At 35.3% G+C, this 26,626-nt stretch overlaps 1 protein-coding gene across 11 annotated transcripts in view; it reads right to left on the bottom strand.

Moving 5' to 3' along the window:
* LRCH3 (leucine rich repeats and calponin homology domain containing 3) overlaps window positions 1–26,626 on the bottom strand; it is a 115,958-nt gene that overhangs the window by 20,339 nt on the left and 68,993 nt on the right. For 4 of the 11 annotated variants that reach the window (XM_032630246.1, XM_032630248.1, XM_032630249.1 and 1 more), the window contains exons 8-15: window positions 26,501–26,621; window positions 23,775–23,923; window positions 19,832–19,908; window positions 13,142–13,193; window positions 12,608–12,757; window positions 9,227–9,277; window positions 7,519–7,572; window positions 2,765–2,836 (exon numbers count right to left, since the gene is read on the bottom strand). In XM_032630246.1, coding sequence (XP_032486137.1) covers window positions 2,765–2,836; window positions 7,519–7,572; window positions 9,227–9,277; window positions 12,608–12,757; window positions 13,142–13,193; window positions 19,832–19,908; window positions 23,775–23,923; window positions 26,501–26,621 — 726 coding nt within the window. The remainder of the gene's footprint in view (window positions 1–2,764; window positions 2,837–7,518; window positions 7,573–9,226; window positions 9,278–12,607; window positions 12,758–13,141; window positions 13,194–19,831; window positions 19,909–23,774; window positions 23,924–26,500; window positions 26,622–26,626) is intronic. The other 7 variants (XM_032630257.1, XM_032630253.1, XM_032630252.1 and 4 more) reach the window with 5 other exon arrangements.

The following is a 26,626-nucleotide window of genomic DNA, read 5'->3' as shown; positions in this document are numbered from 1 at the left end:
AAAAGCTAGAATAACAACAAGTTTTCAGGCCTTGATAGCTAGTTATATTCAATAACCATTGAGTTGTACTCAATAATTTATGATAACTGAGACACATTTTTGAACAGAATGACTTTAAAACACACACACAAATACACACACACATACACACTCCCATGTTTTTTTTCTCCCTTTTGGTTTTCAATATTTTCAGAAATCTTTTATCTGAAGTTGGAGTTGGGTCAGGTGAGATTAATGATGACAGGAAATTTTAACTGCTATAAATAAGTAAATAAACAGAAGCCATGCTGTTGAGAAAATTCTTGGACTGATCTGAAAGACAATTCTGTGGTAATGTTTCCTTGGTTTGATACTCTTAGACCGAGAATTAAGACTTAAAAAGTAAGCTGCGCTCCTGAGTGAAGCAATGTATTACATTTTCATTAGTGAAAAAGACAACATGTTCATCAAGTTTAAAGATGCCAATAAACTAAGTTTAGGATGCTGAGAAGAAATGAAAATTTAAATAACAAATTTAATTTAAAATAAGAGCAACAGGCACTAGTAAAAGGAATAAATGGGCCAACGAGACAAAATACTATCCTTATTTTCAAGGAAGATGAGGTAGGAAGGAGAAAGCTAGGACCAATGGTACAAACAGAAAAACATAAAAAGTAGAGATTATTCCAGATACAGAGGAAAAAAATTTTTAATTTAAAAAGACCTATTACAGTGAGATAGACTAGAAACTTTAACATATTTAGGAATAAACAATAAAGTTATTAGACAACTCTATTAGATTAGAAGGAAGAGCTGAAACACATTCCACTGAATGGCAGCAAATGTTCTCTACCTCCAGAAATACCAAAAGATAACATACAGTTGGGTGTAATGAAAAACAAAGCCAGAAAAGAGGGGACTTACAAAATGGTGATTTTAAAAATATATTTTTATTCAAACTATAAATCTAACTGCTTACATTCTAGGATACTGAAATAATTAGTTCAAATCACGCTGAGGCCATTGACTGGTGTATCTGAGAACTTTTGGAGAACTGGAGAGCAAAAAATGGAAACTGATACAAAGTCAACTTTTAGTGCCTAGTTAAGCGACAAAAGAAATAAAATCATGCCTAAATATAGTATATACCTGCTGCAGAGTAACTGAGATACCAAAAAATAAAGAATAAATATTTTTAAACTAATCATTTGACAGTGCAGCAGGTCTGACAGGAAGAATGTTAGACATTACACAACTTCTGGCACATTCAGATTTGGCCTTACTCAACTAAAATTCTAGGGGAGGATAAGCCCCAATGCCCTAAGGTATCCACTGAGTGTAACGAATTAACTTTTCTCCTATATACCTAGAATGGTACTAGTTATATACCTTCCTTGAAAAAATTTTGAAAACAGTCCCTCAAATAATTTTCTTTGTAGTTCAAATAACGAACCTAGCTGAGAAAGGCTAGCAAAAGGTTAATATAGAAGAGAATTATAAAGTTTTATCAGGTGTCATCCAGGTATGTGTAGCTTCAATAATAACCAGAGAGAAGGTTTATCAGGTTTACAGATGTTATAAAGTTGGGGTCAGCATTTAGAAGGACATGATGCAAGAATTTGAAAATATTCCGGGAAATTAGAAAATTTTAAATGTTCGAAAAGCAAAATTAAATATTTAGGAAAACAAAAGATACAAAGTTTAGAAATTAATTATCATTTAGGAATATAACTAAAACATCTGAGAATTATAATGGATACACAGCAAAATGAATACCAAAATGGAAAAAGCCAACCTAATGCTCAGCATAAGACGTGAATAACCCTTGTTTCATGCTCAGTACTACGTGGGCTCTAATGAGGGATATATTTCTAGTTGGGAACTGTGAAGCCAAAATGGAGGGCAGAGAACTTGTGAAAGTTCATAAAGACAAACAGGCTAGGAAAGGCACATAAAAGGGCCAAAGCTTATTTACGGAGAAGACACGGGTGGCATCATAATAGTTTTCAAATATAAAGATTCTCCACATAAGGACTGCTAAGTAACTAGAAAATCTCCACTCTGGAAAGAAAAGAAGAAATAGGTGTAAACCACAGGAGGACAGATATAAGTTAGACAAGGAGAGGACCTTGTTGACAGTCAGGATTATGAATCATTTCTTAGGTATCATATGATAATAAGTATGGAATTACCATCCCTAGAGGTCTTTAAAAAATAAAATACCACAGGTTTTTAATTTAGACTTCCAGGCCATGTGATCTCCATTGTAACTATTCCTACTCTGCTTTTAAGTGCAAAAGCAGCCATAGACAAATGGGCGTGGCTGTATGTCACTAAAATTATTTACAGAAACAGGTGGCCTAGGGACCATAGCTTGCTGACCTCTACTGTAATAGGGTTTTGGCAGTGACACTTTGGGGGACTGATACTCAAATTATTTCGCATGCACATTAGACAACAGAGTTAACTCAATATCATATATTAACCAAAGTAACATAGTAACTCATGACAAAAAAACCCCAACCCTTTGATAAGAAAATTAGAAGGACATTTCAAACAAAAATCTCAATATAAAGAATTAACAAAGGCTCTATGTTTCTGGCATAATAAAACTGCCAAAAAATTTCAAGTGAAATTAATGTTAAACTTAGCTTCATAAGCTTAGTTATATTTCATACAATTCTAGATTTCAGACTGTTGTTAGACCAATCCATTGGGAAATTTAAGACCTCCCGGGCAAATCCCCTCCTCAAAGTTCCTGGTAAATTACAATAACAAGATATACCTTAAGAGGCCTGAAGGCAGAAGAATGAGGCAGGGTAGCAGCACAGCCCACTTGATTCACACCTGACAGCGACTAAATTGCAAAAGAGAAAGAGAAGAAACAGAAGGCAGCATTTATGTTAGCAAAACGTCAGACAGGCAGGCAGGCAGATCTTGTCAGTAAAATTAGAAAAGGAAAGGTCACTGACAAACTTTCAAATGGTTTACTAAGATATTGATAGGGCAGAAAGAGAATAGTTGGGGGGAAAAACCCTATAATTTATTAAACACAGTTTTCCACCTGTTTAATTCAAATTATTTCAATACCTCATACCACATTAATCAAGAAATGAAAGGCATGACTTATTAAACATGATTTTATATAGAAATAAAACTGAGTACATCAAATTTTTTTAGCAAAATAGCCTTAGAAACAAATGAGTCCTGTGCTGTTCCTATGACAGGGGAAACAAATCCAGTCAAAGAGCTCATTTTAACTGATCAGAATTGGCATGAATAAAAGCAACATCTTTTCAATATTAATCCAAATTAGATTTATTATAATTCAGTTTAATGGCTCTGATGTGAGAAGCCAGGACATGAGGATTTTGCATCACACCTTAAGGATGAACCAAAATTTCATTTCTGCTTCTGTAAAAGTCCAAATGACCTCTGATAAGTTAAGTACAATTTTCCTTTTCTTTGAATCCTTTATCCTTTCACCAGCCTACATAAAACTAGTTAGATATATTAGAGATATAATTAGAGACATTTAGAATGTTAGAATCCATTGTACAGAATTTTTATTACAGATAAAAGCTGCTCAAAACATGACAATTTTTTCATTTGGTGGGGAGTGGAAATCAGAGAAGACAAAACTTTCACAAAGGGCGTTGGGTAAGATTGTATCTATTAAAAATGCCAAAGGCTTAAAGATATTAAAGTCTTTATAAGTTAAATAATTTTTAAAAATTTAAACTACAATCACAAATATCTGAATCATGGGATAAATGAACAAGAACACATGTGGTGTTTAGGAAAAGGTGAGTAGGATGGTCAATATAATAAATACAACTATATTTTTAATGAGTTGATAGATAGCAACGTCTTTTTCGTGTGTGTAAAACAAAGCATGTAACACACACTGCAACATTATCTTAAGGCAGAAGAAAGTGAGGAAAGAAATGTACCAAAGAACAAGGCTGTGACAGCAGTCTTACATTGTATATGCCTTCACCTGTTTAGATTTCCTGGGCCTCCTTACGATCAAATGGACTTGAATTACTGTCAATCTCAAATATAAAAAGGCTAGGGCTTCCCTGGTGGCGCAGTGGTTGAGAGTCCGCCTGCCGATGCAGGGGACACGGGTTCGTGCCCCGGTCTGGGAGGATCCCACATGCCGCGAAGCGGCTGGGCCTGTGAGCCATGGCCGCTGAGCCTGCGCGCCCGGAGCCTGTGCTCCACAACGGGAGAGGCCACAACAGTGAGAGGCCCGCGTACCGCAAAAAAAAAAAAAAAAAAAAAAAAGGCTAAAAGCCACTATGCTGGCAAAGAAGGAAAATGGATGGAAGGAAGAGGAAGTGAAATGAGCCTAGATCCTTTCTAGTATCTAGAGATGGGATGTAGATACATATGGGACATATATGAAAGCAACAGAAGCCTGAAGGGCAATCCTAAGAGAATGTTAGTGTAACTGATATTAAACATTACCAACAGTTATTTCAAATCCCATATTTCAAAGTCTTTAAATCAAATCCAACATTTACTTGCTATATCATCAGAACTTATCTTGAAACAATTTTTTTTGAGATTTTTTTTTCTGATTGTGATTTTATTTTTTATTTTTTTTATTTTGGCCACACCATACAGCTTGTGGGATTCTCAGCTCCCCAACCAGGGATTGAACTGGGGCCACTGCAGTGAAAACGCCAAATCCTAACCACTAGACCACCAGGGAACTCCCCTAATGAGCAATTATTAGATATACAGCATACATCAGGAATTATTCACTCAGGAATTATTTATTAAGCAACTAATATATCCCAGGAATTATGGTAGGGATTGAGTATACATAGGTAAGTGCAACAGAGAATATCCCTGTGCCCATGAAGCTTACAGTCTAGTAGTCTATTGGGGATGGGGGAGAGGGGAAGATACAAAACAATAAACACCCACCTAAAAGTGCTATGAAGAAAAAAAGAAAAACAGTGGAGACAAATTTGATTTGGGGGTAGGGGTGTTGCAGAAAAGCCATTTTAAGGGTGTGACATTTAAGCTGATACCAGATAGATCAGTAGGAATTAACTAAGGGGTATATGCAGGGAATGAGAGGCATTCCATGCAGAGGGAGGAGCATTTGCAAAGATCCTGAGGTGGGAAAGGGCTTGCCATATTTTCAGAGCTGAAAAAATGCTGATATAGCATGATCCCAGAGATGAGAGATACATAGTACCCAGAGTACACAGGAGCTTATAGGCCATGTTAAGAAGTTTGGAACCTACTCTAAAGGGTTTGTAAGCTGTGTTAAGAAGTATATGGATTTTGGAACTTCCCTGGTGGTCCAGTGGTAAAGAATCTGCTTTCCAGTGCAGGGGACACTAGTTCAATCCCTGGTCGGGGAACTAAGATTCCACATGCCGCGGGGCAACTAAATCTGCACACCACAGCTACTGAGCTCACGCACCTCAACGAGAGAGCCTGTGTGCTGCAAACCACAGAGTCCACAGGCTCTGGAACCTGCGCACCACAACTACAGAGCCCATGTGTTCTGGAGTCTGCGCGCCACAGCTAGAGAAGAGAAAACGCTCACGCCACAACTAGAGAGAAGCTCACATGCTGCAACTAAGACCTGACGCAGCCAAAAAAATTAAAAAAATAAATAATAAACCTAAAAAAAAAGTATATGGACTTTATTCTACTATATGAAGCCACTGAAAAGTAGTTTTGAGAAGATCAGAGGTATGATTTTAAAAATGACTATTTTTGTAATACATGTTGGACACTATCTGGCATGCAAAAATATGTGAGACATGGTTCTTGTTTTTAAAGGCCGTCTAATTTAGGCCAGACATGAATACTGTTAAGTAAAATATAAGTGTATGTATTTTGAAAATAGTTGAAATTACAAATTTCACGCTAAGGGGATTTTATTGTTTTTCCAAATTCCACTTTTTCCTTCACAGAAACGCCTGGGCATTCAGCACTTACTATATGTGTTATTAAATCTCATCTTCAGTTTCCTAAAGTGTTTCAAAGTGTTTTCAATTACAGTACGGGAGGCAATATAGCACAGTGTTCATGCACGTTCTCAAGTCACCTGGATCTAGATTTGAACCCAGCCTTGTACTTACTAGCTGTGACCTTGGAGAAGTCACATTCTGGACAAAACATTCTGTGCCTCAGTAATCATTTGTAAAATGGTGATAAGTTTAACCTTAGTTCTTAAGGCTGCTGTGAGGAGTGAATGAGATAATTCTGGTAAAGTGTCTGGATCACCATAGGCTCTCAATATTTTTCTACATTAAATTGTTATTTGCTTCTCATGCCAATTAACTTTGACTAAAACTCCAGAGGCTTATTTCTTTATAAGACTGCCAGTTAAAATGTGCTTTAGCCATCTTAAAGGAAATGATGATTACAGAACACAGAAATTCTGACAATGAAAGTTTATGTAATAGAAATCTCATGCTCAAGTATGCAGTTCATGCAGTAGTATGCACAATGGCGGCAGTTACTAGCTCCTAAGACAGGAATTGCTACAGACAATAGGCTTTTGAATTGCTAGTTTTCAATACTATGGTGAAAAAAATAACATAAAACATGATGGGAAAAGCAATTATGTACATGGTTAGAATTCTCTTGCAAAGCTGACAGAAGTAAGACTCTCAATAAAGCTCTGAAGTTATACTCATTTTCAGCTGATGAAACAGGCAATAAAAGTAAACCAGTGTGTTTTAATGTATCTTCTAAATTTGCATGTGTCCAATAAAATCAAATACAAAATTAAAAAAAAAGTAAACTAATATTAAAAATGATCAGTAGTGGGGCTTCCCTGGTGGTGCAGTGGTTGAGAGTCTGCCTGCCGATGCAGGGGACACAGGTTCGTGCCCCGGTCCAGGAAGATCCCACATGCCACGGAGTGGCTGGGCCTGTGAGCCATGGCCGCTGAGCCTGCGCGTCCGGAGCCTCTGCTCTGCAGTGGGAGAGGCCACAACAGTGAGAGGCCCGCGCAAAAAAAAAAAAAAAAAGATCAGTAGACAGCATTCCAAGTTAATGTTTCCCTGAGTTTAAGATATAAAATGGGATCTCAAAGTTTGGGATTTTCAGTAGGTTAAAACAGATAATAAAATAGGATGCCAAATATACATTTGTATAATTAGCATCATGAAGTAAGGGAACCATTCATCATACAGGTGACTTATAAGACAAAACAGTGATTAATAAAGTTCACCTGGAATTAGAAACATTTAAAAGACGAATATATTATTCCCTCTCCTCCAAACACACATACAAAGCCAATATGGTTCTCAATGCAAATGTTTTACTTTTGGAAACACTAACAAAGATATTTGAATCATATCTGCAGAACACTTGGAACACTGGGTAAATCATGAAAAGTAATGTAGGGAGACAGTTCTAGCTATTTGTAAAGCATTTAGTAATGATGCTCATCATGTTTTATGGTATTTAGATCAATTCAGAATGAAAAGTACAGTAGCTATTCCCCAAATCTCTAGACAAAGCAATGTAAAATTCCATTTTGTGCAAGGTTCTTACCACTAACAAGGCACTATCATCAGTGTGCTGAGACCTTCTGGATGGGAAGGGACACTGGAGAGGTGGAGAAAAATGAAGCAATGTCAAAAACAAGCTATGCACACACATGACGAGTTTCACAAATACACAAGCAAAGAGACATATTAACACATGCTTGCGAAGATGCTGACATACAGGACCACATTCACAATCATTCAGAATTCATGCATTAAAATAGCTAATAAGTTGTTTCTGAGTAACGATTTTCTCCCAAAGAACTTGATCTTATTGCATAAAAACTTTCTAAAGCAAGGAGGGGAATAGGAATTATTCTCTGTTCTGAGAAGAGAAAGCTGAAGATGTAGCAGTAACATAAAGAATTTGTGGTCATTTAGTGAGCTAATGACAAATTCAAAACAATAAACCCATGAGTCATGATTTCTAGTCTAGGCATCTCTTCATTATCTTTCTCAGACAAAACAAGGGTACAACTGGAAATTTTAAAACTATACATGTTATTTTCCTGAGGAGCTTTAGTTTTCAGATAATGAATTACTCCAGAATGACCAGTAAGGAAATGTTGGGTAAAAAAGAAAGAGTGTATTAACTTATCAAACTCTGACTGCCAAAGGTTTGTACAGAGTTATTACCATGTGGAGAAAAAACTGAAAGTGCTTGAGTGAATCTTTCAGGTACTATACCAATGCATAAGCTCTCAAATAAATAACCAAAAATAGTTATTATATGTCCAATAAGATTAAAAAAAACTTTATAATGGATAATTTAAAACATTTTAAGCAATACATCTTACCATTCCAGAAACACTTGTGCTTTGAAAGCATTGTGCTGAAGATTGATGCTTGTAAAGCCCCATGTGTTAGGTTTTCAAATAACTTATTTTACAAAAATCAAAGTCAACACTCACATGAAATAATGCCTTTATGCACTTTTTAAGGAAGTAATGATCATAAATTGAAAAAATAAGAAGGCAAAGATAAAGGAAAATAGCTAATGAAAAAGCCAAGTACAATAAAATATTCATTTAGTAATAAGCTTCATTTTAACAGGTCAAAATAGGTACACAGATTTTTAAAAAAATGAATCATAAATTTTATTTCAAAATGTAAATGTCACTAAACGTGCACACATGTTAAAACAATAAAATTTACAATCTAGTTTATTTTTTTCTTTTTGCATAGGACATCATTATAATACAGAATCTAGGTGCACAGATTTTTAAAAGGTTAATAAACAATCTTACATGTTACATGTTACTTTGAAACGAAAATGTACTACTTAATATTATAAAACTAATGTGTACAATCAATAATATACACACTTAGGAAATGAGCACTGAAGCTGAAATACTATGTAGAGTTTTTTGTTTAATACCGACACCATTCACGTGTGCCAGATACAGCTCTCAGGACCATCTCTCATTACACAGTAGCTCTGAAAATGGATGAGGGAGATGATAACTCTGCTGGGGATGGGAGGAGGGAAATAATCTCCAGACGGATGTGTATAGATTAAAAAAAACCCAATCTATAGATTCTGATAAACTTCCCGGCCTGTGTCTTTTTCTCCCTAGTAAGGAGAATTTTGTGAGGGGGAAAAAAGAAAATGGCAACATTTTGATCACTGAAAACATATGATAATCACATGCAAAACATTTCATTTTCATTGCAATAATAAAAAGTTCCAAAGAAAGGTGATTATATAAACTTACCTCACCGTCTAAGGGGGGGTGTTGTTTTTGTGGACTTTGTGACGCTTTTTGCTATATAACCCCACACCCCCCAAAAAAGGGAAGCTGGTCAGAATCTAGAACACTGGGAATGGAAAATGCTGTTTACTAAAATGATCACTCACATTAATCTCTGTATCTCTCGTGTATGGTATTTTTCTAGATCTACTGGTTAGAAGACGCTGCCCTTTCCCTTAAATAGCTTACAATTTAAAAGAGGAAAAGCAAAAATAAGCTGACAAACAGTATTTTCCTGTGTCTATAAGCATCTATATAAACAGAAATTTTTTTAAAACTATGTTTTTTATATGTACATGGATATAAACACATTCATAGAGAGGTAATCTCTCACTAAATTCTCTCAATGAAATCATCCTCTTTCTTTAATGGCTTCAAATATCACTCTAATGCTAACAGCTTTAGTTCTCTCCTAACAGCCAAATTCCAGGCTCGCATTTTCAAATGCCTGTGGACACTCTCTACTTAGAAACCCCACTGTCATCTCCTGTTCAACATAACCAAAAAACCCCCTCAATTTCCCATACTAACTGGGTATTTCCCCCCAATTTGCTAATTTCTGTTATTATGTCAATAATATCACAGTATCTGTATAGTGAGTGTTTTACAATGTGTTCTTATGCACAGTATCTCAAGTGATTCTTCTTACTCTGTGAGATAAACAAACATCATAATCATATTCTTTTAAAGATGAGAAACTTGAGGATAGAGAGATTATATGATATGTGCACAGTAAGTAGCATAATTGAGATCTGCACCTATGCCTTCTGACCCCAAATCCAACATTCTTTCCCAAAGCTAACTCCCATTAAAACCATTCTTTTAGCCTCAAACCCTTGCTTTGGAACCTTTGTTTTTTTCACTCATTTTCAGTGATTTATTTAACATTCACTACACATCTATGTAAGACATAATGATGCTTCTCTTGAAATCTCTCTTATAGTTAATTTATAAAACCCTTTGTGGTAGTAGGGGGTGCAGCATACACCATACTAGTAAATAGGTGAAGCCATAATAATTCTGAAATAAATAGTTAAACATTAAACATATGAAGAAAATAAAGGCACAGAATGGCTCAGTAACTTTCCAAAAGTCAAGCACATACCAAGTAGCAAAGCTGGATTCAAATTCAGATATTTCCGATTCTAAGCCCTTACCACAGGACAACACTGCCTTTCCTTAGGAAAATTAGAAATCATCTAGTCTTATGCCTTCATTTTGTACCCTAATCTAATTATTGCAATTACTCTCTATTTCATTTTCCTTCTTTCCTCATCTCTTTCTAACATATTCTAACATGAGTAATTAGTTTTTCAGAAGTACCTTCCCTGTCTTTTCTCCTGCTTAAGAACTAAAATTGTTCTTTTCTGCCTAATTGTTCAAGATCAAACTCTAATTTGACATTTAATCAAGGCTATCTACAATGTAATTATCTCTTACTAGTTATATGACTTCTACAGAAGGCAAGCTAAATGAGTTAATTTATGTAAAATGCATAGAACAACACTTAGGACATAGTATGTGTTAGCCATTATCATTTACTGAGAGTCAGTATAGCATTCTGGTCATAGACCAGGGTTTGGAGCCAGCCTGTCCTTTTTTTTTTTTTCTTTCCAGTTTTACTGAAATGTAACTGACATACAGCACTGTATAAGTTTAAGGTGTAATAGCATAATGATCTGACTTACATACATGATGAAATGATTACCACAGTAAGTTTAGTGAACATCCACCATCTCATAAAGATAACAAAAGAAAAAGAAAAAAAATGATGAAATGATGAGAACTCTTAGGATTTACTCTCTTAACAACTTTCACATTTAACATATATTTTGTACATTGCAACCCTAACTCTTATTTATCTTATAACTGGAAGTTTGTACCTTTTGGCCACCTTCAGCCAATTCTCCTTCCCCCATGCCCTGTCTCTGGTAACCACAATTCTGACCTCTTTTTCTATTAGCTTGTCTGTTTGTTTGTTTTTGAAGTATAACTGACCTACAACACTATGTTAGTTCCTGGTGCAAAAGACAGTGATTTGATATTTCTATATATTACAAGGTGATCACCATGATAAGTCTAGTTACCATCTAGACTTTTTTTTTTTAAAGAAACTGTTTATTTTCCATCAGCTTTATTTCCATTTTCTGTTCAGCCTGTCTTGATTAGAATCTTTGCTCTGCCACTTACTAGCTGAGTATTTAACCTTAGGAAAATTGTTATCCTCCCTGAGCATCAGAGATCATCATCACAGGCTTGATACATTTGAAAAAATATAAGAGAATTTATTATGTGTATGGTACTTAAAGAAGATATACTTTGGCTAGAGTTATGAAACAAGAGAGAAAGCAGCTAGAAGATGAGTGATTCATTTGTTCAATCATTCATTTAAAAAATATTTATTGAGCTTTACTAGGGGCTAAGACCTGCTTAAATCTAGCGATATAGCAGTGAATAAACATGACAGACATGGTCCCTATCTTCATGGAGTTTACGGATAAATGGGAGAGACAGATATGTCACACGTGTGTGTGTGTGTGTGTGTGTGCGTATGTTTTTGGCCACACCACGTGGCTTGTGGGATTTTAGTTCCCCGACCAGGGATCAAACCCAGGCCCTTCGCAGTGAGAACGTGGAGTCCTAACCATTGGACCACCAGATAATTCCTGGGAGAGACAGATATTAAACAAGCAAAAATATAAATAATTATTTAACTATAAAGAAAAAATTCCAAGGTGATTTCAGAACAAAAAGACAAGTAACACAGGCAAAAAACTGAACCAGGTTTAGAGGCAACTATAGAGGCTGATTAAAAAAAGAACTGTTAACAGGGGTTGTTAATTGAGTAGATGTGGAGAAAACAGAAAGTAAAGAATCAAAGATGACTGAAGTATTAAACCTGTGAGCCTTGCAGATTTTTGGTATTCCCTAGAGGTAAGGAAGTCAGTGATAGGTTCAGATAACAATAGTTTATATTTGCATGGCACTTTACAGTTTACATATAGCATTTTCACTTTCCTGATGCACTAGAGATTTAGGAAATGGCAGCTGGATAGTAAAGTGATATGTCTAATGACAGACAGGTAGTTAAGAGTAGAGACTATCACTGTCCTAAAAGCAAGATCAATCACTTCTGATTGTCCTAAGCCTATCTACATATGAGGACAATTAATCTAATCACAAGCAGGAGACAGTTATACTATTTACTCAAGAATTCTTATAATTAAGATATCAACTCTTTTTTTTTTTATTAAGACAATAAAATCTGACATCCTCAGAAAAACAAATAAGCACTTACTTCTAAGAAACGTTAGGAATATCATTCAATGAATCCAAAGGACTCACCTTGACAAAGTCCAGGACAGCATCTCTTTGAATCTGCTTGGTCCTTATTTTCTCTTCCTCATACTGTAGGGCAGCAAGTTGTGCCTCTCTCCGAGTACGTTCTATTAATTGTTCTCTTCTCCGATGAAGTTCCAAGTCTGCATGTGAAAACTAGAACAAAAGTATCATTTTGCATATGCAAGTAGCGATAAAGATCAACTTACCAATATTCTTTATCAATTTGGGAAACTACTGCTGACCCAAGCAACTTTTACTTTGCAGTCACCTAGCATTTCTTCAGGTGTGTTTATTGCTAATCTTTTCCCATCTTTGCACTGTGTTCTTACATGTATTATAAAGACTTATTTTCTGTCTGGTGTCTAAAAACACTGTTACCAGCATAAGTTGCACATATTATATTAACTGTAGATTGAAGAGACAGGTAATGAAATTTATAGATATTTGGCAATTAACTGTAATTTAAGTATTATAAAAGAAGAAAACCATCTTAATTTAAAAAACCCCACAAACTAAAACTGAAAAAAATGTTTTTACCTGATTATAACTTGGTGATAGTGATAAGAGAGAAGATGGCTCAGCTGGAACCCTGACCCAAAAAAGAAAAAAAGGAAAGAAAAAACTCTTTGATAAGACAGACAGATAGATAAAAGACAAGTGGAATTTTATTGTTAATGCAGCTTTCTATTAATCAGCAGGCAAACCGTCTGGTCAGCACTGAAAGACCAATTGCATTTTGTAAACTTGAGCCCAAGTCACTAAATTAAGCTACAGGAACACCTGATGTCTCCAACTCACATTTCACGTGATGATATCACTGATGAAGCTACAGATAGCTAACAACTGTCTATGTCAGCCAGTGCTGACAATACGGTTATTTGAGATCACTTCTCAAACAATATCGTTTCTTTACAGCACACTAAGTACTACAATCTTCTTTACTATCATGACTGAAACAAGATACGTGTAAATGGAGATGGTTTATACACAAAGCCATTTTATCAGCAGAAATCTGGAATACTACAGAACCTGTAACTGCACGTTTAAAGCACTCCTACTCCCATTTTAATTGAAGGAGCAATTTTAACAACAAAAGTAAAGATTTTGTTGATTTTTATCTTTTAGAAAAACATGAAACCTGATTTGATGCTTAAAAAAAAACAGTAAAACTTGCTTCTCAGTTTTATCAGTGCTAACTCTTATACTTTGATATATATTCCCTGTTTTAATTCCTGAATTTTAAAAATATGTAAGAAACCAAAAACTTAAGCTATTCTACTATACTCTTTCATGCCACGTTTTTTTCTTATATTCGTTCCAAATCTTTGAAGTTTTCACAAAATTCTTTTTAAAAAAAAATTTCTAGCCATTAAAAAAACTTTTGACAGAATAAATTATGTTTATAATTTTTAAAAGGAACAGAATAACTACCAAATAAATTACTTAATAACTTCCTATACAAGGTTTAAAATAATGTTAAAGCTAGGGAAAAGCTTCTTTAACTTTCTACTAATCCTTGTCAACCCTTATCCTAGCATTCCTAATCAGTGCATCCTCAGTCACAAGTCTGACAAGATAAGAGGAGGAGAGTGGGTTGGTAGGGTAAGACTTTTAACTGGGATATAACCAATAACGTGAGATGAGTGACTCCAGTACTATATACTAGTCTGGGAGAAGAATAACTGGCATTAACTGCAAATTTGTCCCAAACTACTAATTTCACTGTTAACATTTCCTATAGCTTTTATTGGCCATCTGTAGATAAACTACACCAAAAAACCCAGAAAGGACCATGTAAACCCATCTCAAGTGGGTTTATGTGCCCTGATTTGAACACTATGTTTTAATAATGTTTTTCAAGCAAAACCTTTTAATATACACCTTCTTTCTACTCCCATTTCTTTACTCTCTTTTTATACCAAAACCTCTTTAAAAAGCTGGTTAAATCCATTGTTTCTACTTCATTTCATCCCATTTTATTTTGAACCCACACCAATCTGGATCTGTCCTCACAGCTTCACTGAAAACTGCTCTCTTCAAGTCTGAGGCTTTACATGTCCAAATCCAATAGTTAATTTCTCAGCCCTCACCTTACTGAACCTACCAGCAGTATGTGTGACACTAACTGCATCAGTCAATAACTGCACGGAACTGAATTCTGCCAGCAACCTATATAAGCCGGGAAGTGGATTCTCCTCCAGGGTTCTCCAGATAAGAATCCAGGCCATCCAACACCTTGACTTTGGCCTTGTGAGGCTGTAAGCAGAGAAACAAGAGAAGCCTGCCCAGACTTCTATCTCTCACAACTGTAATATAATAAATAGGTATGTTTCAAGCTACTAAATTTGTGGTAATTTGTTATAAAGCACTAGAAAACTAATACATAAGGCAACTGAGCAAAAAGCTGGCTTTCAGTCAGTAAATTTAAGAAAACTGAAATCGTATCAAGTATCTCATCTGACCACAACACTATGAGACTAGATAGCAATTACAGGAAAAACTGTAAAAAATACAAACACATGGAGGCTAAACAATATGCTACTAAATAACCAAGAGATCGCTGAAGAAATCCAAGAGGAAATCAAAAAATACCTAGAAACAAATGACAATGAAAGCACGATGACCCAAAACGTATGGGGTGCAGCAAAAGCAGTTCTAAGAGGGAAGTTTATAGCAATACAATCCTACCTCAAGAAAAATCTCAAATAAACAAACTAACCTTACACCTAAAGCAATTAGAGAAAGAAGAACGAAAAAACCCAAAGTTAGGAGAAGGAAAGAAATCATAAAGATCAGATCAGAAATAAATGAAAAAGAAATGAAGGAAACAATAGCAAAGATCAATAAAACTAAAAGCTGGTTCTTTGAGAAGATAAACAAAATTGATAAACCATTAGACAGACTCATCAAGAAAAAAAGGAAGACTCAATCAACAGAATCAGAAATGAAAAAGAAGTAATGACACTGCAGAAATACAAAGGATCATGAGAGATGACTACAAACAACTATATGTCAATAAAAATAGGACAACCTGGAAGAAATGGACAAATTCTTAGAAAAGTACAACCTTCCAAGACTGAACAGGAAGAAACAGAAAATATGAAAAGACCAATCACAAACACTAAAATTGAAACTGTGATTTAAAATCTTCCAACAAACAAAAGCCCAGGATGAGATGGCTTCACAGGTGAATTCTATCAAACGTTTAGAGAAGAGCTAACACCTATCCTTCTCAAACTCTTCCAAAATATAGCAGAGGGAAGAACACTCCCAAACTCATTCTACGAGGCCACCATCACCCTGATACCAAAACCAGACAAAGATACTACAAAAAAAGAAAATTACAGACCAATATCACTGATGAATATAGATGCAAAAATCCTCAACAAAATACTAGCAAACAGAATCCAACAGCACATTAAAAGGATCATACACCATGATCAAGTGGGGTTTATCCCAGGAAAGTAAGGATTCTTCAGTATACACAAATAAATCAATGTGATACACCACATTAACAAATTGATGGATAAAAACCATATGATAAACTCAACAGATGCAGAAAAAGCTTTTGACAAAATTCAACACCCATTTATGATAAAAACTCTCCAGAAGGTGGGCATAGAGGGAAACTACCTCAACATAATAAAGGCCATATATGGCTAACCCATAGTCAACATCATTCTCAATGGTGAAAAACAAACCATTTTCTCTAAGATCAGGAACAAGACAAGGGTGCCCACTCTCACCACTATTATTCAACATAGCTTGGGAAGTTTTAGCCATGGCAATTAGAGAAGAAAAAGAAATAAAAGAAAAGTAATCCAAATCAGAAAAGAAGAAGTAAAACTGTCACTTTTGCAGATGACATGATGCTATACACAGAGAATCCTAAAGATGCTACCAGAAAACTACTAGAGCTAATCAATGAATTTGGTAAAGTAGCAGGATACAAAATTAATGCACAGAAATCTCTTGCATTCCTATACACTAACAATGAAAAATCTGAAAGAGAAACTAAGGAAACACTCCAATTTACCATTGCAACAAAAAGAATAAAATACCTAGGAATAAAACCTACCTAAGGAGACAAAAGACATGTATGCAGAAAACTATAAGACACTGATGAAAGAAATCAAAGACAATACAAACAGATGGAGAGATATACCATGTTATTGGATTGGAAGAATCAATACTGTGAAAATGACTATACTACCCAAGGCAATCTACAGATTCAATGCAATCCCTATCAAACTACCAATGGCATTTTTCACAGAACTAGAACAGAAAATTTTACAATTTGTATGGAAACACAAAAGACCCTGAATAGCAAAAGCAATCTTAAGAAAGAAAAACAGAGCTGGAAGAATCAGGCTCCCTGACTTCAGACTATACTACAAAGCTACATTAATTAAGACAGTATGGTAACCAGCACAAAAACAGAAATATAGATCAATGGAACAGGAAAGAAGGCCGAGAGATAAACCCACACACATATGGTCACCTTATCTTTGACAAAGGAGGAAAGAATATACAATGGAGAAAAGACAGTCTCTTCAATAAATTGTGCTGGGAAAACATGTAAAAGAATGAAATTAGAACACTTCCTAACACCATACACAAAAATAAACTCAAAATGGATTAAAGACCTAAATGTAAGGCCAGACACTATAAAACTCTTAGAGGAAAACATAGGCAGAAGACTCTATGACATAAATCACAGCAAGATCTTTTTTGACCCACCTCCTAGAGTAATGGAAATAAAAACAAAAATAAACAAATGGGACCTAATGAAACTTAAAACCTTTTGCAAAGCAAAGGAAACTACAAACAAGACGAAAAGACAACCCTCAGAATGGGAGAAAATATTTGCAAATGAAGCAACTGACAAAAGATTAATCTCCCAAATATACAAGCAGGTCATACAGCTCAATTTCATAAAAACAAAAAGCCCAGTCCAAAAATATGCGGAAGACCTACATAGACATTTCTCCAAAGAAGATATACAGGTTGCCAACAAACACATGAAAGGATGCTCAACATCACTAATCATTAGAGAAATGCAAATCAAAACTACAATGAGGTATCACCTCACACCAGTCAGAATGGCCATTATCAAAAAAAACTACAGGGGCTTCCCTGGTGGTGCAGTGGTTAAGAATACACCTGCCAATGCAGGGGACACGGTTTCGAGCTCTGGTCCAGGAAGATCCCACATGCTGCGGAGCAACTAAGCCCGTGCATCACAACTACTGAGCCTGTGCTCTACAGCGCACAAGCCACAACTACTGAGCCTGCGTGCCACAACTACTGAAGCCCGCACGCCTATAGCCTGTGCTCTGCAACAAGAAAAGCCATTGCCATGAGAAGCCCACACACTGCAACGAAGAGTAGCCCACACTCGCTGCAACCAGAGAAAGCCCACGTGTAGCAACGAAGACCCAATGCAGCCAAAAATAAATAAATTAAAAAAAAAAACTACAAACAATAAATGCTGGACAGGGTGTAGAGAAAAGGGAACCCTCTTGCACTGTTGGTGGGAATGTAAATTGATACAGCCACTATGGAGAACAGTAAGGAGGTTCCTTAAAAAACTAAAAAACAGGGCTTCCCTGGTGGCGCGGTGCGTGAGAGTCCGCCTGCCGATGCAGGGGACACGGGTTCTTGTCCCGGTCCGGGAAGATCCCACATGCCGCGGAGCGGCTGGGCCCGTGAGCCATGGCCGCTGAGCCTGCGCGTCCGGAGCCTGTGCTCCGCAGCGGGAGAGGCCGCAGCAGTGAGAGACCCGCGTACCGCAAAAAAAAAAAAAAAAAAAAACTAAAAAACAGGAATAAAGATGCAGATGTAGAGAATGGACTTGAGGACATGGGGGTTGGGGGGTGGGAAGGGGAAGATGGGACAAAGTGAGAGAGTAGCATTGACACTGACATATATACACTACCAAATGTAAAACAGGTAGCTAGTGGGAAGCAGCTGCATAGCACAGGGAGATCAGCTTGCTGCTTTGTGACCACCTAGAGGGGTGGGATAGGGAGAATGGCAGGGAGACGCAAGAGGGAGGGAATATGGGGATATATGTATATATATAACTGATTCACTTTGTTATATAGCAGAAACTAACACAAAATTGTAAAGCAATTATACTCCAATAAAGATGTTAAAAAAAAAAAGCTGGCTTTCACCTTGAGGGTGGGTGTATCATATCCTAGGAATCTTGGGCTTTACTTATGATGGATACAGGAGGCAGGAAGGACAAAAGATAAAGCTGAGGTCCCCCCACTACAGGGAAATGTAACAAGAAATCCTTGCATGACACTGGAATCTCAAATGACCACACTTTCAATATAAGGACACATGGTAACTAAAAAGCTATTTTGAGATAAATTTCAAAGATATGAAATGTAACTAAATGGCCATGAACTAACCAATAAGACTAAAAAGTCCAAGTTATAAGACTTCTTTCATTATTCTCCCTACATTTTCTTTATCCATCTATATTTCAGTCTCCTAAAGAACTTCAATATCCTGTCAAGTGTAAGTAAAGAATGATGTATGACACTATCTACACGATAAATTTACTGTTGTTTAAGAATAGGCATATCAAGTCTACCACTTTAAGATTTCATAAAAACAGAAAGGAAGCAATAAAACCAAAGGCTGGGAATTTTTCAACTATTGTCATGCAGTTTATGACAAGAAACTTTTTGGAATTCAAGGATAAGAAGCAGTACTCTTGAAAAAAAAAAGCAGTACTCTAAATGGCTAAGCTAAGTCTAGAAATATTGTGTAAGGCACTAATTGTAGATAAAAGATCACTTCAATTGAGATAGGAATGAGGAATATATTGCTGTCTCTGTCTGTGGCTCTGTTTCTAATCAAAAGTTTAAGTAAAATAATTGCAGGACTCTGGAAATTCATTTAGCCCTCTTTATGCATAAATCCAGACATATCACTATAAAATCTCATTGCTATTAAGTATCTTCAAATCAAATAATTATACGGGTAATGGTTTAGGTGATCTGAATTTAGAATGAATAAATCAATTTTACTTCTTTTTCTATTACCTAAGCACAAAGGTATATTTCACTTAGCTCTCAATACACCATATTTAAAACACATAGTATCTAAACATCTTCATTATACATAGATCTACACAAAACCAAAATCATTTCATTACCTAATTACTGAGTTTTAAGACAGAAAGAAATAAGTAGAATTGGTTTTTCAAACCTGTTTTGATGTGAATATCTTCTCGTGTCTTCTGTTTTTTGAAATTCCCTCATGGGTACTGGCTTTACTGGTGAACCCTAGGCCAAAAAACGAAAAACAGATCAATTTAACACATGTATCCACATGTATCCAGAAAAGTGTAATTACACAGCTCATATTCAACTTGGCATTTAGAGATCTGTATATTACACTAAAAATATTTTAACAGAAACTTCAAATGTGAATTTTCATGTTTAAAAGCATTATAGGCTGTATTACTGCTTTGGTAAAGCACAAAACTGTTCACAATCCAAGATCATTTATTTTAAAAAGAGCAGATTTTCTTCACACTGTATTTTATGAATTATAATGACCACATAGTAATATTTACTAGATGATAAGATGTGAAAGTTGAAAAGGATCTTAGAGATCATCTAGTACAAACTTCCATCTAAAACAGGAATTCCTACCAACCCTACCGTGACTTTTGCTCAGCCTCTCTTGAATATTTCTAGTAATAGGAAGTTCACTGGGGAGATTACATTTCTTTACTTCTTCATCATCATAAATTGTTACTTATGTTAGACAAATAGTCCTGGGGATGCTGGTGGAATACCAAGATAAAGCAAAAAGTAATTTCTATTTATGGTAAAATATGATATTAATTAAAAGAGAAATAGTGGCAATTTATTTATAAACTGAAGGGTAAAGGTCATTTCAAAAAACATTACCAAAGAAAATTAAACTGGCTTAAGTTATATGGACTATATACTGAAAAATAAAATTATAAATCAAAGGTAGAGGCTCATGGGATATCACACCACATATTTTGTCAAATGAGAATCTATAAAAATAATATAATCTTACTTCAACACCAAAAATAATCATCAAAATGGGTATTCTGGAAGGGGAAAAAAAAACTTATCCAAAAAAAAAAAACACCCTAAAAGTCAAATGTAAAACTATTTATAGTCTATCTCCAAGAAATAGGCACATCACAAATAACTAGAAAATCTTCTTTGGTGAGTTACTCCAAAGGGCTAAAGCTGACTCCTATAAAGTCTGGGCATAATGATCATATTAAATGAGATACAATTCTAGAATCTTGATGAGAGAATAATTACTCTAATTTCAGTGAATATGACTTTTTAAGTGAAGAAAAATCTCTCCTAGTATGTTAACATCAGTGACTTATCACCCTGGTTTTACAATACTGCAATTACCTAAAATTATTGGAAGGGGTACATGAAATTTTCATGACAAAATGAATGTAACATTGGTTTAATTTAAAAAATAAATATGTCGTAGTCTATAAATATGTCATACCTTATTTATCACAGTATCACTATGTATGTGACAGGCATTATGATAAAATTAAACAATAGCAGAGTGTTTAAAATCTCAAATTGTTTTTAACAACCCATGTTTAGGTAGTATCCAAGAATATAGAAAATATTTCTTCACTGGTTATTAAACCATTTAAAATAATACTGCTTTATTTTATTTTTATAGGTGCCAAACTTTAGAAAGCCTTATGACACAAAAGTCATAAAGAGCCTTATGACAGAATCATAAAAACTACTATATATAGTAGGTAGATGGAATCAAAAAACTTAATACAAATTAGCCAATATAATGGATTAAAGAAATGATACAATTTTTCATCAGTAGTATAACGTGCATTTTCACTTTTAGTAGAAACACCTCATCTACACAGTCTAATTAACAATAAAATGGTCAAAGAGACAGACCACAAGAAAAAGGATTCCCTTTTAGATTATAATGTGCATTGTTAACTTAAGCTTTATTGCAAAGTAGTTGCCCTCTGCTCTAGCAGAAGTGCTTATAGCCTGAACCACAAGTAGTTTCATTAATCACAGGTACACACTGCTATCTGTAGGCTGTAGGACTTTGATTTACAGTAGTTCACTTTATCTTCTGGTTTCACTTTTCGAGGTTTCAGTCACCCACAGTCAACCATGTTCCAAAAATATTAAACGGATAACTTCAGAAATAAACAATTCATAAGTTTTAAATTGCACGCTGTTCTGATGAAATCTCAAGCTGTCCCGCTCCATCCCACCTGGGCTGTAAATCGTCTCTTTGTCCAGAGTATCCTGCCTGTTAGTCCGTTAGTAGCCGGCTCAGTTAGTCTCTCTTGGTTAACAGATTGACTGTCGCAGTATAGCAGTGCCTATTTTACTAAATAACGGCCCCAAGTGCAAAAGTAGTGATGTTGGCAATTTGAATATGCCAAAGAGAAGTCATAAAGTGCCTCCTTTAAGTGAAAAGGTGAAAGTTCTTGAATTAATAAGGAAAGAAAAGAAATTGTATGCTGAGGTAAGATCTATAGTAAGAAGAAATCTTCTATCTGTGAAATTGTGAAGGAAAAAGACATACATGCTAGTTTTTTTTTTATATAATGTATTTTAATTAATAGCGTAGTACAGTTTTTGTTTTTGTTTTGTTTTGTGGTACGCGGGCCTCTCACTGTTGTGGCCTCTCCCGTTGCGGAGCACAGGCTCCGGACGTGCAGGCTCAGCGGCCATGGCTCACAGGCTCAGCGGCCGTGGCTCATGGGCCCAGCCACTCCATGATATGTGGGATCTTCCCGGACCGGGGCACGAACCCTTGTCCCCTGTATCAGCAGGTGGACTCTCAACCACTGCGCCACCAGGGAAGCCCTACATGCTAGTTTTGCTGTTGCACCTCAAACTGCAAAAGTTACAGTCACAGCATGTGATAAATGAATGCTTAGTTAAGATGGAAAAGGCATTAAATTTGTACAATGAAATATTTCAAGAGAAACAACATTCATATAACTTGTTACAGTATATTGTTATAATTTTTCTATTTTATTATTAATTATTCTTAATCTCTTACTGTGACTAATTTATAAATTAAACTTTATCATAGGTGTGTATGTATAAGAAAAAAACATAGTACATATAGGGCTCAGTACCATCCGTGGTTTCAGGCAACCATCCACTAGGGGTCTTAGAATGTACACCCTGTGGATATGGGATGGGGGGAATACTTACTGTACATAACTTTCTCCAGCTTTAAATACAAGAATGTCATTTGAACACCAACAAAAAATACTGTGTTCAAAAGTCTTCAGACAGGAAGACCAAGGGTTTTTTTTTTTTTTAAAGAATGATAATAACACTCTATAACATGTCCTACTTGAAGTGACTATTCGCTATTTCTAAAAGACTAAATACATCATTCTCCAAAAAGGCCCCAAGTGTTTCTCAAATAATCCCTGCTCAAAGCCTGGGACCAACTCCAGACATTAACATCACACACACTGAAGTGCAGCCATTTTATTATGCTGACTAGATACACTGAAGAATGCTATTTCTACTTGAGACCCTTGGGGAATTGGCAGAGATTTTTGCAGTGGGCTTGAATGCTCATTTGTTTTCTAAGGCAACTCAATGCTCCACTATAAGAGACATCCAAGAATTTTAATGGCAAACAATTTATATTCTGTGTGACTTCACATAAAAGCGCCAATATAATTAAGCTCATCATAAAAACTCTATGGTTAAGTTTGTATGTTGCTCCAAAAGTCAGCAGTTTGGTTCAGTTCTTAATTACTGATCAAAGTATGATTTACCAGTTAATAACAATAAAAAAACAATAAGAACAACAATGAAAAGCATCATATTCCTCTGCATTTTCTTCCAAGGCATAGGATACTCTTAGGACTTCTTTTATTCCTTCTTCAAAATTCTGAAATCTGTATTTTTATTTGAAAAATAAACCTAAACTTTACTTGAGAGTATTGTCTGATTTTAAAAATAAATCTGAAAAACTCAGTAATAAAATTGGAACTAAATATAATAAAACAAATAATTAAGCCTAAACCAACAAATCACTGATATGACAGAAATTTATACTGTCATAAACTGTTTTTACTAGGGGATAGCAAAAAATTTAAGCTACGTGTGTATACTACCTCATGAGAGATTCGCCGTTGTTCAATATATGCCATAAACTGTGAACTGAGGCTGTCTGAGTCCAGGCCCTTGGGTGGTCTCACTTCTTCCTCTTCTTCCTCTGCAGTACAGCTGTCAATATAGTCAATCTGATCCAGATCATGTTCCACTGTTCATACGACACATACACACACAGACATCAGAAAAAACATTCAAATTAGATAGCCAACAAAAACACTGAATTGCATTCTTTCCTTTTCTTTAACCTTTTCTATTCTGAAACTGGGAGGAATAAGTTTAAATTTAATAAGCCTTTATTATTTAGTCCATGGCCACTCACAAAAATAGGCTAAAGAAAAAATCTTAGTCCTAATTCACTATAAAGAATGCAGTAATTGATGGTAATTATCGGAAAACAGACCTCTAATATTTCTCTTTTCTTTAGACAGCTCTTGACTATTTTAAACAAGACAGTTTGAGTTTGTGAGACAGATAAGAATAATAATTTTTTAAAATCGGAAAATATATATTCTTTTAGTTTTTTTTTTTTTTTCATGTTTTAGGTTTGGGGCTTAATCATACCTCTTTAAAGAGCTGGGAGGCAGAAAACCTAACACAATCAACTCAAAATAAAAGTGAAAAGACAGGAGGAAAGTGGACTTGGTGATAAAGAAGTAGATACTGACGACTGTTCCCTTTCCTGTAACTGTTGTCCATAACTAGAACAAGATTTATTTTCCTATTTAGAAAATTATTTTCTAGAGGTCAGTATTGCAGATATTTTGTAGAGGTGTGGATGGAAGGAAATCATTTGAGGAATTTTTGCTTCTCAAAATGCTCTGGGGTGAGGAGAAGAACATAAATAACATATAGCTACATCATTATTTCTTCTAACACAGTTGGGTGCACCCCATTAATTTGTTTTTAAGTTTAAAAAGTAACTATTTTTAAAAGCCACTTTAAATGGCACACTAGAAAAAAAAAAAACTTACTACTAAGACGGTTTCTCCAGAGATGTATTAACTCCCAGCCATTATTGTATGGTGGTCTACAGGCTGCCTAAAAGTTGCAGTTGCTAGGAATAGTAAATTTGAAGAAGTCTATTTCTTAATTTAGTTTTCTGACTCAACTATTTCTAAATAATTCCATAACAGCAGTTAATATAAAAATGAATTGACTTATCATAATTATATAAATAGATAAAAGGCTGAAAAGGTTTTAAGTCTACATCCATGTTAGAAACCAGGTAGGTAAATGCATTTTTCCAATGTGCTACAACTTGTGTGACTAAATCAACAGTTCATTTTATAACTATCTCCCAAGAAAGCAGCACCACTTTTTCATACTGTCTAGACCAGTGCTATCCAAGAGAAATACAACGTAAGCTATGAAAGTGAACCACACATGTAATTTTAAATTACCTAGTAGCCACATAAAAAAGTCAAAAGAAAAGGTGACATTAATTTTAATAATATATTTTACTTTGTTCAATATATTTAAAATATTATTATAACATATAATCAATATAAAGTATTACTGATGTTTTACATTCTCTTTCTCATGCAACGGCTTCAAAATCTGATGTGTGTTTTATATTTATAGTACAGCTCAATTCAGAAAAGCCACATTTCAAATGCTCAATAACCACATGTGGCTACTGGCACAGATCTAGAGATTATTTTAAGTCTGAAATGAACCAATGGGAAAGATATCTCATACAAAGGCAAGATTAAAATGAAAAGTACTGAAATGGTAAGTGACAAGAGTAAAAAAAGAATATAAGATGGTAAGGAAAAAAAGGTGGGGCAAACCATTTAATTGAACTCATCGTTCAGAGATGAAAGGTCTTCTTAGATAATATAATAGATTTCTGGAAAATCAAAGTCATTTCTCCCTTATAGCTGGCCCTTAAAATTTAAACATTAGGATTTGGTAATTCAAACTAAAGCAATATTGAATGGAATGCTAAAATCAAGAGTCTGCTGCAGAAGCACAAGAAAGCAGAAAGAGCTCCGTTTGTTAATGAACTATAAAAATAAATTAAAAAAAATTTTTTAATTTAAATTACAAAATTTAAAATACCAGAATAAGGAAAACTTGGATTCAGATGCCCATGAAGAGCACAATTCCAGATGAAAGAAAAGGCAGACATCAAGGAATGCACTGAATTCCTAAAAGAGGTCAAATAATGACCACAAAGAGAATCTTTAAAAAGGAGAATAGTAGGGCTTCCCTGGTGGCGCAGTGGTTGAGAGTCCACCTGCCGATGCAGGGGACATGGGTTCGTGCCCTGGTCCGGTAAGATCCCACATGCCACGGAGCGGCTGGGCCCGTGAGCCATGGCCGCTGAGCCTGCGCTCCGCAACGGGAGAGGCCACAACAGTGAGAGGCCCGCGTACCGCAAAAAAAAAAAAAAAAAAGGAGAATAGTACTTCAAAGAAGATCATGGTTAAATCAAGATTAAAAAAGATCTATTCCAGGTAAACTGTCTTTAGTAAAGTTTCCTCCCAAAATAAGAATAAGGGAAAAACATTGTATTTTAATTGCAAGTCTGAAACAGAGAAACTGAAATTTAACCCTAATAGAAAACATTTTTTTTCTAATCAGATGAGAAGAGGAGAGAGGTCTTTAAAGAAAGACTGGAAGAAGCTACAGATACACAGATAAAAGGAGTGGATGTGAAAAGGCCACTTAAAAAGTCAGAGAGATTATAAAGACTTTGGATGTCATCAGGAATCATGTTTACCTCCACCATTTGTTACTATTATACTGCTGCGATTCTCCTGGTACTGGCTTTCTCTTCGTAGTCTTTGTTCTTTAGTAATTTCTGCTACTCGAAGAGGCAGATCTGAAAATTCATCTGTAGGCTTAA

This window comes from Phocoena sinus, chromosome 4 (genome assembly GCF_008692025.1).
Source record: "Phocoena sinus isolate mPhoSin1 chromosome 4, mPhoSin1.pri, whole genome shotgun sequence".
Classification (NCBI taxonomy): Eukaryota; Metazoa; Chordata; class Mammalia; order Artiodactyla; family Phocoenidae; genus Phocoena; species Phocoena sinus.
The sequence above is the reverse complement of the archived record's forward strand: the minus strand, read 5'-3'. Positions and strand labels throughout refer to the sequence as shown.